This window comes from Eurosta solidaginis, chromosome 2, assembly GCF_040869045.1.
Source record: "Eurosta solidaginis isolate ZX-2024a chromosome 2, ASM4086904v1, whole genome shotgun sequence".
Lineage (NCBI taxonomy): Eukaryota > Metazoa > Arthropoda > Insecta > Diptera > Tephritidae > Eurosta > Eurosta solidaginis.
The window spans coordinates 291,521,404-291,539,336 of NC_090320.1; the positions used below are offsets into that span (position 1 = coordinate 291,521,404).

At 35.7% G+C, this 17,933-nt stretch overlaps 1 protein-coding gene and 1 long non-coding RNA gene across 9 annotated transcripts in view; one reads left to right on the plus strand and one right to left on the minus strand.

Moving 5' to 3' along the window:
• LOC137241191 (uncharacterized) overlaps positions 1-17,933 on the plus strand; it is a 153,161-nt gene that overhangs the window by 95,606 nt on the left and 39,622 nt on the right. For 3 of the 5 annotated variants that reach the window (XM_067768515.1, XM_067768513.1, XM_067768514.1), the window contains one exon: positions 1,345-14,363. The exons of the other annotated variants lie outside the window; for them this stretch is intronic. In XM_067768515.1, the coding sequence (XP_067624616.1) occupies positions 1,345-4,427 (3,083 nt within the window). In that variant the 3' untranslated portion in view covers positions 4,428-14,363. Of the gene's footprint in view, positions 1-1,344; positions 14,364-17,933 lie in introns of those variants that run through there. 5 annotated transcript variants of the gene reach the window in all.
• The window catches only part of LOC137241197 (uncharacterized), a 119,003-nt gene continuing 115,193 nt past the window's right edge, over positions 14,124-17,933 (minus strand). For all 4 annotated transcript variants that reach the window (XR_010949929.1, XR_010949927.1, XR_010949926.1 and 1 more), the window contains exons 2-3: positions 14,491-15,278; positions 14,124-14,405 (exon numbers count right to left, since the gene is read on the minus strand). This is a non-coding gene — a long non-coding RNA (uncharacterized lncRNA). The remainder of the gene's footprint in view (positions 14,406-14,490; positions 15,279-17,933) is intronic.

The window sequence follows — 17,933 nt, forward strand, 5'->3', positions numbered from 1 at the left end:
CGAAATAATTTTTTGAGTGTTAAAAAATATTCGTACATACGTCTTGCCTCGTAGCTTGTTGATCAACGACTAAACCACTACATGAGTGATGCCATAGACACAAAAATATTAGTCCCATGAAGTGAGTTGAATTCTCTCATTTTCTCTATAGTTACGTGGATTGAAAAATTATGTATTAGCCGTGTTTTTGTCTCCGAAGGAACAACCTATACACTCATGACCAGTGGCGATTGACCACCATTGGTTTGATTATAGTTACCAAAAAACAATTTATACTTTCAGCGCAGCGCAGGACATTACATTGAGAGTTTGCATAGCGTACAAACCATAAACAAGATGAGAGTTGCTGTAGAAGGGTCTACCACGTTATCCCCAAAATCAAAATCCCCAAATAAAAATCCCCAAAATCAAAATCCCCAAAATCAAAATCCCCAAAATCAAAATCCCCAAACTCATAATCCCCAACACAAAATCCCCATTTTTTGTGTGAAATAAATTCAAATTAGGTTTAAAATCGCCGCGACCAAAAAAGGTATGGATTCCAACTTTCTGCATAGGCGGCTTTCGGCCGCGCTTATAAAAAATAACCCCGGGCTACGCCATGCCAAGTCCGGGTGTGTGGTGTAACCGTGGCTACCGCCACGATGATGTCCTTCTGCGTAGTACACGCTTCTGTTAGCTTGTTCGAATTAGGGGGACTAGCAGTCCTATATATGGATAAGTAAAAATATGTATTGCCAAAACGTGAATATATATTTATACATACATAAATATGAATGAAAGAAGAAAGAGATATTGCTATTTTTTACACGGTCATGATGTTTATCATAGCACTGGGATTTTGTGTTTGGGGATATTGATTTTGGGGATTTTGATTTTGGGGATTTTGTGTTTGGGTATTTTTTTTTGGGGATTTCGTGACACTCCCGTTTTAGAATTGTGCTATTTGTAACGATAATGTCACTCAACGAGAATCGAATAAACAGAAGTCCTATTGACCTTGTTTACACAAATCCAGTTACCGATTGCCAGACAAGAGAGCGACGAGTACGGTCCACTCGGTCTCAGTCCTTTCACCTCGGCGGCTCTCTCTATCTCAATCGGTAACAGAGCAGTGGGCTATCGCGAATAGATTATCTGCCCTAACAGCGTCAATAGAGAGATATTCCTTGCGTGATCTTTCATGCTATGCCCTGCGCTACTATGAAAGTATAATTAGAACTTAACCTACACCTTCGAACTTAAAAAACTCCTACACACATACATACATATATTCATATGCCCAGCTACGCTAGGTAGTTCATGTTTTTATACTGCATAAAAGAACTTAAATCTCATTTTCAGCAAAATTTATCGTCTCCGGTGTTGGCGGTTCCAGCTCATCAATGGCTTCGCCTAGCGGTGGCTCTAGTACAAATATGACAGCAGCTTGTGGCACTACTTCATCGACAACTTCATCAAAATGGTTACTCTCGCCCACATTGGAAGTATCGAGTGAGGAGAAAACTTCATTAATAAATAATTTAAAAACCGATTCTGAAGGCGGCGACGCTGGTGGCATGCATGGTGATATGCATGGTTGTGGCGGTGATTGTGCCTCCGTGACAACATTAGCCGGTGTAGCGCTACCAGGTGGTGGGTTTGTCAAACTACCATTGGAAGATCGTAATAAATATGAAAAATTGCGTAGCAATGATCAACCCACTTCAGATGATTCTGATTCGGAATTCTTTCAAGAAGATTGCGAGAATACGTCGGGTCCGAGTAGCACAAAAGCAATTTTTAAACAAATCGTTACCAATAATATACCTGATACAATACATAAAATACAACAAGCTGCCTATCATAAAGTCGACAAGACCCAGATCAAAGTGCCTATTGTGAAGAAGTTGAGACATTCTACAAAAAAACCAACAACAGCTGCACAGCAAGCTGCCCAACAAGTAAATGCCGTCTTAGAGCAGCATGAGCAACAACAACAACAGGTAGCGGCAATAGCTGCTGCTGCGGCCGCAGTAACAAGGGGAGGCACAAAATCAGATAGCGACGATTCTATCGGTTCGGCTAGCGATTTACGTGCCGAAGATGATGATTTATTTGATGAAAATGATTTGCATGCACGCAAATTTCAGCGTCCCATAATGGATATAGATGGTATAAGTGAAAGTGTAAAGACGTGCAGCTCTTCGGCATATCATGCCGAATGTGAGAGTGTTACAACGCACGAAGATGACGTCAGTCGTGTGTTGGTGAAGGTTCGTATGCGCAAGAAGGATAGGACGGCGGCTGCAGTAGCAGCTGCTGCCGAAGCGAGTGGACTTATAACGGCACACGATGACGAAAGCGAATTAAGTCCAAATTTGACAGATTTCCTAAATAAGCTTGGCGATAAACCACTTTTGCTAGATGATGAGCTAGATTATGGTTCTGCTGATTCTGATTCAAAAGGTAAAAGTAGCAATGAAACAGAAGAATCACCCGAAAGTGGTGACACATTGCAGCATAAAATTGAAGCAGGGGTAAATACCGAAAAGTCAGTGGAATTGGATGTATTTGCGATGGCACCATTTAAAATGCCTGTTGGCTTACCACTAAAAAAACGTACTACGAAAATTTCGCGTGGACCGCCAAAAGTTCCAGCGCGTAATCCACCACCACCAGCACAAGCGCAAACAATGGAAATATGGACCTCAACACCAGTAAAGAGCGCTGCTAATCGCATTAGTTCGTTAGATAATTTTGCTAAATTTCCAGCTGGTCCCTCGCCACAATTGGATGAGTTTAATGAACCAGTGTTTAATCCTTTCGTTGTGCCAGATAGCGCACGACACGCTGTAACACCCAAACCACATATACAATGCGCATCCAGCTTTGGTACAGTTACTGTGATATCCACAGTAGCGGACGCTCCTAAAGCCGCTGCTAGGTCGCTTGCTGCTGCAACATTTGTGCCTACAGCACCGCTGCGGCACACTAATGAGATGTCTCCAACAGCAGAACAAGATCTCTTTGGTTCGGAACCATTTCCACAGGTAATTCGTAAAAGTATTATTTTAAGTGCCAATGATTGTGCTAATGATAGCGCAAATAAGAACAATAGCAGTGTGGTGCAAATCAAACAAGCCCAACAGCAACCAGCCACATCCGCATCCATACCGACACCAACCTTTTCAGACGAACCTACAGCATCTATGCCACCGCCTACAACAGCACCACAACTTGTCACCATCAATCATTCGATTATTATCAATAAAACACCCGAACCTTTGCCTACCAATACATTGTTGTATCGCAACAATTTAATTAATGCAGCGGCGTCTTCTCTAGTCACCAGTACAGCAGCGGTGCCGAGTGGTAGCGCATATATACAATTGCCTGCAACAAAAACTACATCCAATAAAACCAATATTTCAAATGACACGCAGCATTTTACTACCGATATACCCACGCCCCATGCTGCTCTGGCAGCACAAAACTCCGTCGCCCCTATTAAAGTTTGCGCTCCTGCGCCCAACACACATAATATCGTATTGACTATGCCAAGTTGTATGCCTTCCTTATACTCCTCGAATACCGCTACCATTAGCGCCACTGGCGCGAAAACCAATAGTTCAATCACCTCTATCAGTGCCGTCGTTGCACCACCACCACATTTACTGCAAAATCCCAATTATCAAACATTATTTCCTATTGCTGATAATGGTTTTGTGCAAATTTCTCAAGAACGTTGTTCGGACTTTGCTTCAGATGATGAGGCGGAACCCGTTGTACCACATAAATCGCATTCTACCGAGTTGGGCGCAAACGCAGCTCAAACAACAACGCCACCAGCAGCAATACTTAACACCAGCGGCAGCGGCGGCACGCATGCAACAACAAAATCTAAAAAAGAAAAATCCCATTTGGGCGTAAGAACTTTACCGGCGAAAATTACACAAAAGGTCAAAGGTCATACATATAAAAAAGTTGTATCTGCAAGCGTGCTCGGTTCAACGTCATCGCTTACGTCAAATAGCAAACAAAAGCATCAACGTTTACAAAGTCAGTCGCATGATGATGATGATGATGACGATGATAATGACGCGCGCGATAAAGGCGGTCATAGCAAACATCGTTCAAACACGAACATCGCAAGTGCAACAACAAAACATTCCAAAAATACCACATCAACTGCGAGCTGTCGCGGCAGTACAAGTGCTGCCAAGTCTGCTAATGCGACGTTGTCAAATAGCTTCCAATCGAATACAATACAAAATTCGGCAAAAACTGGCTTTGCCAATATGAGTTTCGAAGATTTTCCATCCGATCAAGAAATCGATCGACTATCCAAAACTTTACCATTTGAGGTAGTGCGCAATGAGAAAATGCTTTTGGAAGCTGAAAAGAAATTCGGTTCGTTGAAGCGTCGCAATAATTTATTTTCCTAGAAGCGAATTGCCGAAACGAAACGTTCATTAAAACATGAATTTAAGCAAGTCCTACATAAAGTATTGAATTGAATTCCAGCAATTAATTACATACATTTACATACACACAATACTAAATACAAATGAAGTCAATTAATAGGAAAGTATGTTGAATCAATATAAAATAGAAAAAAAAAATCATATAATAAAATACAGAGCTCGGCGATAAATATTACGACTACACTATGATTACCATTACAGTAAGTGTGATTTCACATTTTTTGAAATTACGATGAGTCCAATAACTTTTCGGAGGAAATCATAGTCTGATACTACTAGGAAAACGATACACATTTACATTTTGATTTCTATGAATGGGGCCGGTTTCGGATTTGATGCGGACCTAGTTTACATATAACAATATCATTTTCATTTTCGTACTTAAGCTGGGTGCGAGTTCGCCTAAATTTTAGGTACCTAAACTAATATTCCACTGGAAAAAGAGGAAAAAGCTGTCAAAACTGTGCGAGTTGATTTGAAAACCTAAATTGTTTATTTCTGCTAAGAGAATAATAACAATACGGGAAATTTGGTATTTTTGATGCGCTTTCACGCTTATCGTGTTAGTTCACTTAAATACAAAAAATCCGATTTATAAAAAATATTTTAATTCTATAACGATTTAAAAATTACACGATAATAATTCAATTACAATATGACAATATAAGAAAAAATTTGATGGCAAGAAAAAATACTACAATTAAAAATCAATGCCAACTAACTATAATTATGAAAGAATTTTAAAAGCACAGTGTTGTTGCTACAATACCCCCTTCCTAGCCAAACGCGACTTTTCTTCTTTTTGGAATATGTGATGGAATTTATTTTTGCTCAATTGATTGTTGGAAAGTGATTTCATTTAAATCGCGTACTTCCGTAAATGCCGGTTTCAATCTGTCTATAGATACTGTTTCTTCTTCTTTTGCAAGTTCGATTGTGAAAAATTTGTTCGTACGTTTGATTCCCGTAAAAGGACCGGAGTATTTTGGTTGCAGAGGTTTGTTATAACCATCATTACGAACCCAAACTTGTTTTGATTGAAACAGATCCGCATGAACGAATGGTTTATTGTTGGTATGATGTGCAATAGGCTGTGGTTGAATATTTTGTATTATTATTTTAAGACGTTCTAGAATACTTAGTGGAAATGACATCGGAACTTGTGACATTTCCCAAAAACTCGCCCGAATATGCAACGCTTCTCCATATACCATTTCAGCTACTGACGCACACAAATCATCTTTATACACTGTCCTTAAATCAAGCAGTACTGAAGGCAAACTTTTTGACCATTGCAAATTAGCTTGACAAATCAAGGCAGCTTTTAAAGTTCGATGTAGCCTTTCAACCATGCCGTTACTTTGTGGATGAAAATATGTAGTGTGTTGAATCTTAGCTCCAATAAAACTAGCTAAGTCATGAAACGTTTTCGAAGTGAATTGACGACCACGATCACAAATAATTATACTTGGGCATCCAAATCTTGCAATCCAACCATCAAGAAAAGCTCTGCTTAAAGTCTCCGCTGTAATATCTGTTATTGGTATGGCTTCTGACCATCGCGAAAAACGATCTATAATCGTTAATAGATACGTGAAACCCTCAGATGGTGGCAAAGGACCAACCAAATCCAAATGTACTTCTGAAAAACGCTTTGAAGATAAAGGAAACTCACCAATTGAAGAATGAGTGTGCCTATTTACTTTTGATGACTGGCAAGGTAAGCAATGTTTGGTCCAGATCTTAAAATCCGTATTGAGTTGTGGCCAAACAGAACGATCTGGACTCAATTTCCTTGTTGCTCTAACACCAGGATGTTCAAGATTATGAAGCATGTCAAAACAGGTCGTCGAAAACTAGTAGGAAGTATAGGCCTGGGCTTACACTTAGATACATCACAATAAATTTCCGTTGTAGAACCTGGTAATAGTATCAGTTTTAACTTAAGTCCAGAATCAGTTGATGGAAGTAATTTTTGTATATCTTCATCTGTTTTCTGAGCCTCAGAGAGTCGCGTATAATCAATTATAGAAATTTCATTTATCCTTGACATCGCATCTGCAACCGAATTGTCCCCACCAGCAATATGAACAGTAAACTGACCGATATAATCCAAGTGCCTGTATTGCCTAGGTGAAGCTTTTGCAGGATTTTGATTAAAAGCAAATGTAAGTGGTTTGTGGCCAGTAAAAAGAGTAAAATCGCGACCTTCTAAAATATGACGAAAGTGTTTTACAGCATTGTAAGCAGCTAATAACTCTTGATCATATGTACTGTATTTGCATTCAGTAGGGCTAAGCTTACGTGAGAAAAAAGCGAGGGGTTGCCATAATCCATTAACTTGTTGTTCCACTACTGATCCAATGGCAAGATTTGATGCATCTACTTTAAGTGCTAATTTTGCATCTCTAACTGGATGAGCGAGAAGGGCAGCATTTGCAATCAAATTTTGCATTTGTTAAAAGCATCTTCAGCTTCAGATGTCCATTGAACGAGTCGCTTGTCTTTTTTTACTGCACCTTTAAGGTATTCATTAAGTGGGGATCGATGTTGTGCTGCTTGAGGTGGAAAACGTCGATAAAAATTCAGCATACAAATAAACCGTCGCAAATCGGAAATTGTTTGTGGCTTTGGAAAGTTGACAATTGCTTGCACTTTGTCTACAATTGGTGTACTTCCTGTAGATGTAATGTGAAAACTAAGAAAGTCGATTTCTTGAACTCCAAATTTACACTTCGCAGGATTGATGATCATGCCAAACTCACGAAATCGCTCAAAAAGTATTATCAGATGTTGCAAATGTTGCTCTTCGTTGTTAGACGCAATTAAGACATCGTCAATATATACGAAAACGAAGTCTAAACCACGACATACCTCATACATCAAGCGTTGGAAACTTTGTGCAGCATTCCTCAATCCAAAGGGCATTTTGAGAAATTCAAATAAACCGAACAGCGTAATAATAGCCGTTTTTTCTATATCCTGCGGATTAACATTCACTTGATGATATACCCGAATAAGATCTAACTTCGAGAAAATTTTGCGTCCATGAAGACAGTGTACGTAATCTGTGATGAAGGGAATAGGATACCGATCTGGAACGGTTATTTTATTCAACAAACGATAGTCGCCACATGGTATCCACTCTCCATTTGCTTTTGGAGCCATATGAAGAGGATTGGACCAATTACTTTTTGATGCTCGAATAATATGATTGTCTAGCATAAACTTAAACTCCCTTTTTGCAATGGCTAAACGTTTTGAATCCAGTGGTCTTACGTTTGCCCGAAATAGAGGACCTGTAGTCTCAATATGATGAAAAACGTTATTATTTTTACTGCACTCCGAAAGTGCTACATTGTGAATCTCAGGAAATTCTTCTAATAATTTATGATAGACACTGTTTTTCTTTAAAATTGTTGTTATACCGAATTATGGCTCAACAGAAATTTTAACAGGTGCTGTCAAAAGTGTTTTTCCGTCAACTAATCTGCAATTTTTTAAATCCGGCAACAAATGAAAATGTTTGAGGAAATCAGACCCAATGATGCATTTAGTAACATCTGCTACAACAAACAACCAAGAAAACGATTTGCGAAGTCAAAGATCAAGTTGAAGTATTTTGGTGCCAAAAGTTTTAATTTGCGTACCATTTGCAACAAAATGTTGGATGCCACCTTCTACACATTTTTTTGATAAAGATTTATCCATGGGAATTACAGAGATATCCGCTCCAATGTCCGCGCGATCCGACACGCTATTTAGTTTTTTGTTACAAAACTACAAGGTGCTATGCACTTTCAGGCCTTATTTCCAAACCGATTGTGATACCAACAGTAGTTCGGATTGTTACTCCGACTTGCAGATCGATGGTGTGATCGAGATCTTTGACGAAAATTGCTTTTACTACAATTAAGAGCTGAAAACCGTTTTTCAAGTGCTTCAATTTGCTTTGAAATGTTTTCTAAAAGCGATTCACCCTGTTGTTTGTCTAAAGTGGCAATATTTGCTGGACGAGCCATGTCTATAATTTTGTCAGCTTGTTCTGCAAGTTTATTAATATCTTGCTGATCACTCATGCTGAGAGTTGCCCGTACTTTTTCAGGCAACTGTTCTAAAAATAGCGATTTCAGAACGTTATCACCAACTTGACCGCGGCCTAAGCTCTGCATCGTTCACAAAAAATGGTTGTTGATCACCCATAACTTGACCACTTACAAGGCGTTTAAGCTTGCGTTCAGAAGATTCACTGAAAGCAGCAATGATACGTGCCTTCGACGTTTCGTACTTCATCCCAGGGGATGCAGATTCCAACACATCACTTACTAAATCTAACGTACCTGGATCAATACTAGCAAACTTTGTTTCATCCGCAGTTATGCGTTGTAATGAGAAAATGGTATCAACTTGAAAAAACCATACTGCTGGGTTTTTGGTCCAAAACGTTGGGAATTTCTGTATAGTCGCTGCAGGTACATTCAATGATGATGGTGTATGCGAATCCATCATACAATCTGCGGATGGCGAAATTTGAATTGGTGTTGGAGGTGCAAGACCTGGTACGATCTGTTCATAATGTTCCAAATTCTCATTTTGTGTTGGTGATCTAAATAATGTCATGTTTAAGTGCGATTAAATTGCACATAAAATTGTATAAAATTTATTTTATTTTGGATATTTATGATCAAAGTTTTTGTTTTTGAATTGTTGATTGATGATGAACTTGATGCGGAACTGCACAACCAACCAACAGCTTTTGTTTGTAGCGTTTCATCTTCCGTATGCGTAGCGTTTCGTGATGCGTATGCGACAATAACCGCTCCGTTTTTAAAACGTTTTTAAATAGCGTATACAACTTTTTCGGGGTCACCACTTTATCGCGTTGTTTAAATTAAAACAAACCCGATTTATAAAAAATATTTTAATTTTATAAAGATTTAAGAATTACACGATAATAATTCAATTACAATATGACAATATAAGAAAAAATTTGATGGCAATAAAAAATATTACAATTAAAAATCAATGTCAACTAACTATAATTACGAAAGAATTTCAAAAGCACAGTGTTGTTGCTACACGCTTAAAAAGAACAGAGGTCAATTAGGGTCCGCGGTAAGTATCTATCCCAAGAAAATGCAGTGGCTCCGTTTTATAAGGCTTTTTTCCGGACATAGTGGAGCACTATGACCTTTTCCACAATCTCGAATTCAATTATGTGATGCTGGTACGCCTCCAATAACTTCTTTAGGCCAGTTAGTGCACTTGGCTGCCAAATATGCTCAGATTGCGGTCCATATTTGGGAAGGATCCAATTCTTGTGTCGCCAACATCAGCTTGAACAAAATTGAGCTCACCATCACGTACAACCGATCGGACCTTAATCGCAGCAGGGATCATCGCTCTATGATCTATGATTTACTTAAATTGAATGGACAAGAGCCATTTATTTGCATATACAATATTGAAAATTCAATATTTTTGTTTTTGAAATTTGACATTTGAATTTAGGTTGAAAAGTATGCTCATAAAAATTCTATATTTTTATTTTGCACTGCCTTACCGACAGTTTCCAGTGATTTAGGATTTTTCTCTATTTAGGTAGAAATTTAGGTCAACTCGCACACAGCCTTAACTCCTAATCGGTAATTAAATAACTACATTTCTCATACAAATTTTTCGCTTCGATAATTGATAATTATGAACAAATTTTTAGTGGGATGATACATATGTGAACGGCTAGTTAGGACAATTTGCAGTGTCAACTTTGGTTTAAATTTCGTTTGTGGATTCAGATTCGGCTACGCTTTCAGTTCGGAATTCAGCTCCTTTTCGGTTTAGGCCCAATACTAATTTTTGGTATTGTTGGCTCCATATTCACTTCAGATTTTGGTCCTCTGTCTATCTGGTCTCGGGTTTAGATTCTGATTTGATTCCGTTATTGTCTGATTTTCGTCTCGCTCCAGTTTCGGTTCACTTTCCGAATTCAAATAAGAATCGAATTCGACTCTAGTTTCAGTCTGATCTCAGGTCCGGTTTAAGCACAGGTTCGGTTTTGGCTTTAATTACAGTTTAATTTCTGTTAAAATTTCGGTTCCAGACTCAGTACAAGTTTCGGTTACAGTTTCAGATTCGGATACTGGCCTGGTTCGGTTTCCGTTTCTTAGCTTTCCTTAACTTTGCTTTCCTATCGCAACCTTATTTTTCTTCGTTTCCTCTTCATTTTTCCTTTCCTTCCCTTTTTTATCATATATATTATTTCTAATTGCTGTTTTTATATACGGGTCCCTGTTTCACTCTTATTTGGAATCTTGGAATCCAAATCTATAAATAGAGTTTTGGTTGTAAAGATGGAGATTCGGGCTATTAGCGAGCTTTGGGCATTATTAGTCGTGGTGCTTTTGTTTAGCTATATTTTATTAAAATAATTTGTTAAAAATGAGGGATTGTGAGCACGCAAAGAAATCTATTTGTACTATGGAACTATTGCTAATATTTGATTAGAACTAACCCTACATTTCCGGCAGTTGCTAGCATTCGCCAGATGGCAGTGCAAGCGCAAAAGATGTTTGATTGATAGAACAGCTGATTTCTGTTGATATTTGATATGAGACTTTTATATTTGTTGCGCAATATGCGCACGGGTCCGCCTCGTATTTTAAAAAATGTAAAGTTACTACCAACGTATAGTAATCATGGTTGCAATTGTACAGTAATTATCACCCAACTCCGATAAAGAAAAAAAATGTACGTAGACTTAAGTGAAAAGATTTAAGCGTGAACCTATGAATTGTTATAAAAAAGAGAATGGATGTGAAATGTTAAACATAAATAGAGTATTTTGTAATAGTGCATTGTATATTTCAAAAAAGATAAAATAAAAAAATTAATAATAGTTTTAAGCATGTTAAGTAGAATATGCGTATGACAGCTTGATTTGCTATGATTTAAAATCAATATCGACATATAGGAATATAGTATATATAGTATCTTACGATTGTATGGTATCAAAGTAATCCAGAAATCTCACACTCAACAGATATTAGTAATGCAATTACGATTACACTACTTAGTAATTTTAAACAGTAATTAGCCGAAGACTGTTTCACTAAAGGATCCAAAAAAATTAATTACTTTAAAAAGTATACATTCTAAAGAATTGAATCAAACTTCAAAATCGGAAAATCATTTTCTTTCCAATTTGTTGCAATAAACTTCAAAAGTTGTTAAATTTCTTTTGTTTACTTCCATTACAATAAATTGCAACCTTATCATATTAATTTAACTTTAATTGCATATGTGTTAGGAATTGTTATTGTTAATGGTTCAACTATATGGTTGGCTCAGATTGTTAAAATCTGCGTGTTTGGTGTTAGGCGAATGGAATGAAAACATAAAACCTTGCAATTCTTGTGTGTTGTAAGAAAATATTGTCATTGTTTTGGTTGCGTTTTGCATTTGCCATCTACTTTTGACAATCCCAACTCTAGTGAAATGAAAAAATAAAATCAGCTGATGAGATGAGCCAACCATATAGTTGAGCTATGTTGTTGCAAGATTTTAAAAATGTATATATTTGAGCTCAATTAAGCGCGTTTTGAAAACTTTTTGAACTAAATTGGAAACCTGTAAATTTACTACTGTATTTTTTTTTAACTTTTTGGTTAATTATTGAGCTCAAGGCCGCAAGGATAAATAAAACACCATATATTTTGCGGTATTATAACTTATTTAATTGGTCGATATTTCCATCCTCAGGAATAGAAAAAGAGGATAGTCTGAGGATGGTTTCAGATTGAAACCGAAATATCGACCAATTATATAAATTATAATACCGCGAAATATATTTGATATTTCATTTCATATTTTCAAAAAGTTAAAATACACTTATAAGGCTATTAATATTTTGAATTTTATTCGACCTAAATGTTGGCCACCTACTTTCACAAAGACCTGTATAATCTAAATTTTAAACCAAGTTTTGTAGCACAAAATTTTCAGATTTAGACTCACACATTTTAATCGAGCACACATCAAAAGGAGCACTTGCTGATTGAGTAAACTTGACTAAAAGAGTGGCGAATGAATTACGAGTGCGCAACGTGGACACGGCGCTTCGCAAACAAAAAAAATAATAAGTACTGGCACTATTTACCTCCGAGGGGATTGAGGCCGAGCTTCTCTTTCAATAATTTTTTTTTAATTTTTCATACAACTGGGCACTGGATCAAACTAATTTTTTTTCTAGAGATTGAACCATAAGCATGGCTCAACTATATGGTTGGCTCGTCTCATCAGCTGATTTTATTTTTTTCATTTCACTGGAGTAGGGATTGTCAGAAGGAGATGGCAAACTCAAAATGAAACCAACACATTGACAACATTTTCTTACTACACACAAAAGCTGCTAACTTTTATGTTTTTATTCCATTCCATTCATCTAACACCAACGCGCTGATTTTGAAAATCTGAACAAAGGTATGTTGTTGCTGTAGAGATGAGCCAACCATTTAGTTGATTCATAACCATAAGCATGGTATCCACATCATAAGAAAACACCCACAAAAAATTTCGAATATTTTTCTTGTGTGAGAAATATGTTGCAGCCAAATAATTTTGACATTTCCTTATCTCTTAGTGAATTAGAAGAAAGTAAAATAAAAAGTAAAAAAAAAAATACATTAAACAATAGAAAAAGAACACTAGTGCTCAAATAGAATTACAAATTTTATTCAAAAAACTCAAAAATACAGGCAATGTTATCCATACTATTTAGTTGAATTGGTTCTTACAGGGTAATAATGAGACGCACATATATTTCTTGGCGAAACTAGGGCTCCCCTGTGCACTTTTGCTTTACAATCTTTAAAGAAGGGTGGCAGAAAGCGTATGAGTCTTCATAAGAGGGAAATATTTACTATATTGGTTATAAGCGAAATAGTTATATTTTCGTTTCAATTGACTTTTGAAGCTCGAAATTGGACTTTTAACGTAAAATAGTCTGGTGAAAAGATTAATTTTGCATTACTTGTTATATATATATATTCTTAATGTTCTGTATTTCGGGCCTTTGATAGTCTTATGGTTTTTTTTTTGTAAAACGAATATGTAGTAGGAGAGCTGGTAAGCATTTTTGAGCAGGTATTTGAGGCACAATGAAAATTATGTACAATGCTTTTTTAATGGTATCTAAATATAGAAACGCATAACTGGCTAAGGGGTGGCGGGGCTGAAACAACCCTTGAATTTAACAAAAAAATTAATTTTTGTATGCTAAAAATGTTTTTGAGGCACTTTGAAAATTAAATATGTTAAAATTTAATATATGAAAAATTAAAAAAAGAAATAAGCCAGATTATTTGGTTGGGTCTAAAACTTTACCAGGTGATTGCAAAATCATTTTTTTTTAAGTGAAAAAATTTTTTTGGATAGTTGAAATTTTAACCACATATTATTTATAATTTTTAAAAAATATTGTCAGAAAACAGTGTTTAGATGGGACTTTCTACCTCCAGGTGTTCGACAATATTTTCATGAGTGTGAGAGAACAGCGTTATGCCTGCATGAAGGTGTGAGTGAGATCGTATATCGGCAGCTCGCCGTCGAATTATTATTTCTTCTTTATTAATTATAGACAAAAAATTAGTATGCATACATTTGTAATTAATCCTGAATATAAATCTGATAATTATTATTTTACTATTATCCCTCTGATCACTTAAATAAAATTTTATTTTTATTGATTTTCACACACCGTATCTGATTACAAAAGTTAACGCACTAAGTAAAAATATTACATAATTTTTTTTTGTTTTTTAATCTAAGTATTTTTAAAAGTAAAAAACTTTGATTTTTTTTATTCGAAATCTGAATTTGTATCTTCATCGTACTGTTTGTCACAGCTTGAATACTCGTCTTCTTCGAAGTCATCGGTACTATCTGTGAATAATAATAAAAGTATATTTAGTAATTATTAACTGATAAACTAAAAAAATTTTGGTGTAAAAAAATTCTTGCAGCTCACCTGATGTGCTGTTTTCATCGACAGTATTCGCTTCGTCGATAATAGCATCAATTACTGAATTTGGAGCACAATCTCCATCAAACAAATTCGATTTCTAAAATTTGTCATCGTAGAATAAGGGCTGCACTTTGAATTTTCTTCAATTAAATTTAATAAGCTATCATTAACCAAAAATCCTTTCGGCCCCACAACTTTTTTATTATGTATCAATGTAAATTGTAATTCATGTACATATATATTTTTTTAGCTTTGCTTCAAAGTGATTAAAAATATCATATTTTTCTCCTTTCTTAAGTGCAATATTTGTAATAATATCTAATGAGGTATTGATTATATTGTAGTGAAAAAAAGAAATGATTTTTTTTTCGATGACATATTCATCAATAAAGTTACAAATTTTATTGAAGGCTTCTTTATGTAATTCTAAATTCTTATGGAAATTAGTTTCCGGTTTTTTTTTTCATACTCTCGTAATTTGTTAAAATACTGTTTTCGAGAAAGCTTATGGCCATTCAAGTTCTCGGAGCTGGCTAAAGAATTTATCAAAGCTTTTTTGTCTAATACATGAAGCGGTTGTCGTTGTCCTTGGCATTTTTTCGCGCTTTTGCCACAAAAAATACAAAGGTTTGATGACTAACATCCTCAGAAGTTTCCAGATTATTTTTTTTCTAAATGCATAGTTGACGAGTCTGGAATAGTATTTTTGTCTCAGACTTCAGCTTTGATTGCAGATCCAGATGCTTCACATGAACTTTGTTCAAGTGCATTATTATTAGAAGATGAAATATCTGTAATAAAATTTTTTTTATTAAAATGTAATTCAATTGTGAATGTGTTACTAATGCCGTCAACGCGTAAACCCATTGCTGATAATTAGAGAATTTAAAAAAACAGAAAAAAAATAAATTGTGTTAAGAGTTTAATTTTTTTTCAATTGCTTTTATACACATTATTGATTGAAAGTTTTTTTACACCAAGAAATATTACTATGAAAAAACTTTAATTGAATAATAACTTTTTTAAATGAATTAACAAAATCATGAAAACATCGAAAGAAATTATTAAAACAATAAATAAAAATTTGTAATGTTAATATTCAATTTCTAGGGTTTTTGTGTTTTAGTATATACGAAGCATAGTGGATGGTTCACGTGTTTAGGAACACAAATCAAGGATTACGATTATAAAAAAATATTACTTATTACAATACCTGATTGACGTATATCTGATTCCCTTGAAGTGTTGTCATAATATTTTTTCATTAAAGCAAGAAAATTTTTGTGACAATGTTTATGATACAAATACCTACTCAAAAATGCTTACCAGCTCTTAGACTAATAGTTCTTGCTTTTATAATAATCGTAAAGTTTTTCTTATATTATGCATTTGTATTATTACATTTTATAAAAATTAAAGAATTTATTAAGCGTTATACATAAGTAGTTTATACAAAAATATTAAACTTAAACCATTAATTTAGAGAGTATTACAGAATTTAAGAATCGAGTTACTGAAACTCAATAAAAAATGAGTGGTCTTTGTTTGAAGCAATACATTTCACTAAAACTATCTTCACAAATTGGTATATACAGCTATGGACATGTAAATGGCACTTTTTTACGTCAACTTTGATATGCTATACCAACGCTAATTTTTTAAAAGAGAACATGCATTTGCTTCTTTAGTCGTTTTTTACAAACAAATACTTTTGTTGCTGGAACTCGTTACTTGAAGAAGAGGCGGTGACGAGGAAAGCGGACGGGCCCAAGTCTCTTGTGCTCGGCAACACACTTTGCGCTCTCTTTCTTCTTTCCATAAAATTTTCTTCAATTCACTTTAGCTTTTAAATGTGCTACTTTTATGTATTTTAATAATGGTTATTTAAATTTTTTTTTGAAATATGGACTACTTCACGTTAGTTTTTTAAACGGTTTTATTTAGCTGGTTTAGCTGGCTGCCACGAATTTTGCAATTGAAATTTAAGTAACTTCCCGATAAGCTACAAGCTTGAAACTTGGACTATAGTTCAGAGCCCGATGACAATGCAATAATAAAAAAAAATCGCCGCTAAGTGGCGCAAGGATCGAGATATTCCTAAAAATCGTTTTTGTGGTCCGATTTGGCTCATATTTGGAACACATAATATATACAAGAATAGAAAGCGAACTATCAAAAAAAAAAAAATCGCCGCTAGGTGGCGCAAGGATCGAGATATTCAAAAAAATCGTATTTGTAGTCCGATTTGGCTCATATTTGGAGCACATAATACATACAAGAATAGAAAGCGAACTATGAAAAAAAATCGCCGCTAGGTGGCGCAAGGATCGAGATATTCAAAAAAATCGTATTTGTGGTCCGATTTAGTCCATATTTGGAACACATAATACATACATGAATAGAAAGCGACCTATGAAAAAAATCGCCGCTAGGTGGCGCAAGGATCGATATATTTAAAAAAATCGTATTTGTGGTCCGATTTGGCTCATATTTGAAACACATCTAATATATATTATAAATGGCAAAGTTTGGATGTGAAGATGTTTGGATGTTTGGATGTTTGGATGTTTGTCCAGACGTTTGTCTTTGTGACTCAATCACGCAAGAACGGCTGGACCGATTTGGATGAAATTTTGCACACATATAGCCAATAGTCTAGAAGGATCTACTAGCTATATATTTCTCAAAAGGGGCGTGGTCTCCGCCCCCTAGGAACAGTTATAATTTAATTATTATATTTTTTCGTCTTTGCGACTGAATCACGCCAGAATGGCTACACGGATTTTGATGAAATTTGGGACACAGACAGTAGTCTACTAGCGAAATTTTTTTCGAACATGGAAAGAGGGGTGGGGGTCCCACGACCCCTTCGAGCAATTATTTTTTAATAATTTTTACACATTATAACTTTACGTATACTGGCCTTCACCAATATCACAGACTCAAGGGGTCAAATAAGTCGAGGGCTTACAAAGTGAGCAGTGACACCCTCCGCCCGCCCCCTTTATCTCACCCTCTGGTATAAAATCTATAAATTGTTATAACTCAATGTAAATTTCCTCCTAAATCAATAGTTTTTGGTATCTGGTACATACAGATCGATATCTAGACAATTTTGGAGGAACGATCAGTGGTCCTCTCCTCTACTCCCGCCATCCGCCCTCCTTCAATTGTTTTTATTAGCACGCTTTTATTAGCTTTACCTGTATGTTTCTATGTAACTTTTCATTCGCTCCAATGCGCCTGCTGCCTTATTAACATGGTTTTATAATTAGCTTCACCTTATTTGTAATCTCATAAGGGTCATATGGAGACCCTTCCGGGATCATTTCTGGATGGTTTTCGGGATCGGTCCGGGATCCCACCGGGGTAATTTCGGGACTTTTTCGGGACTATTTCGGGATCATTTTGGGACCCTTCCGGGATCATTTCCGTATAGTTTTCGG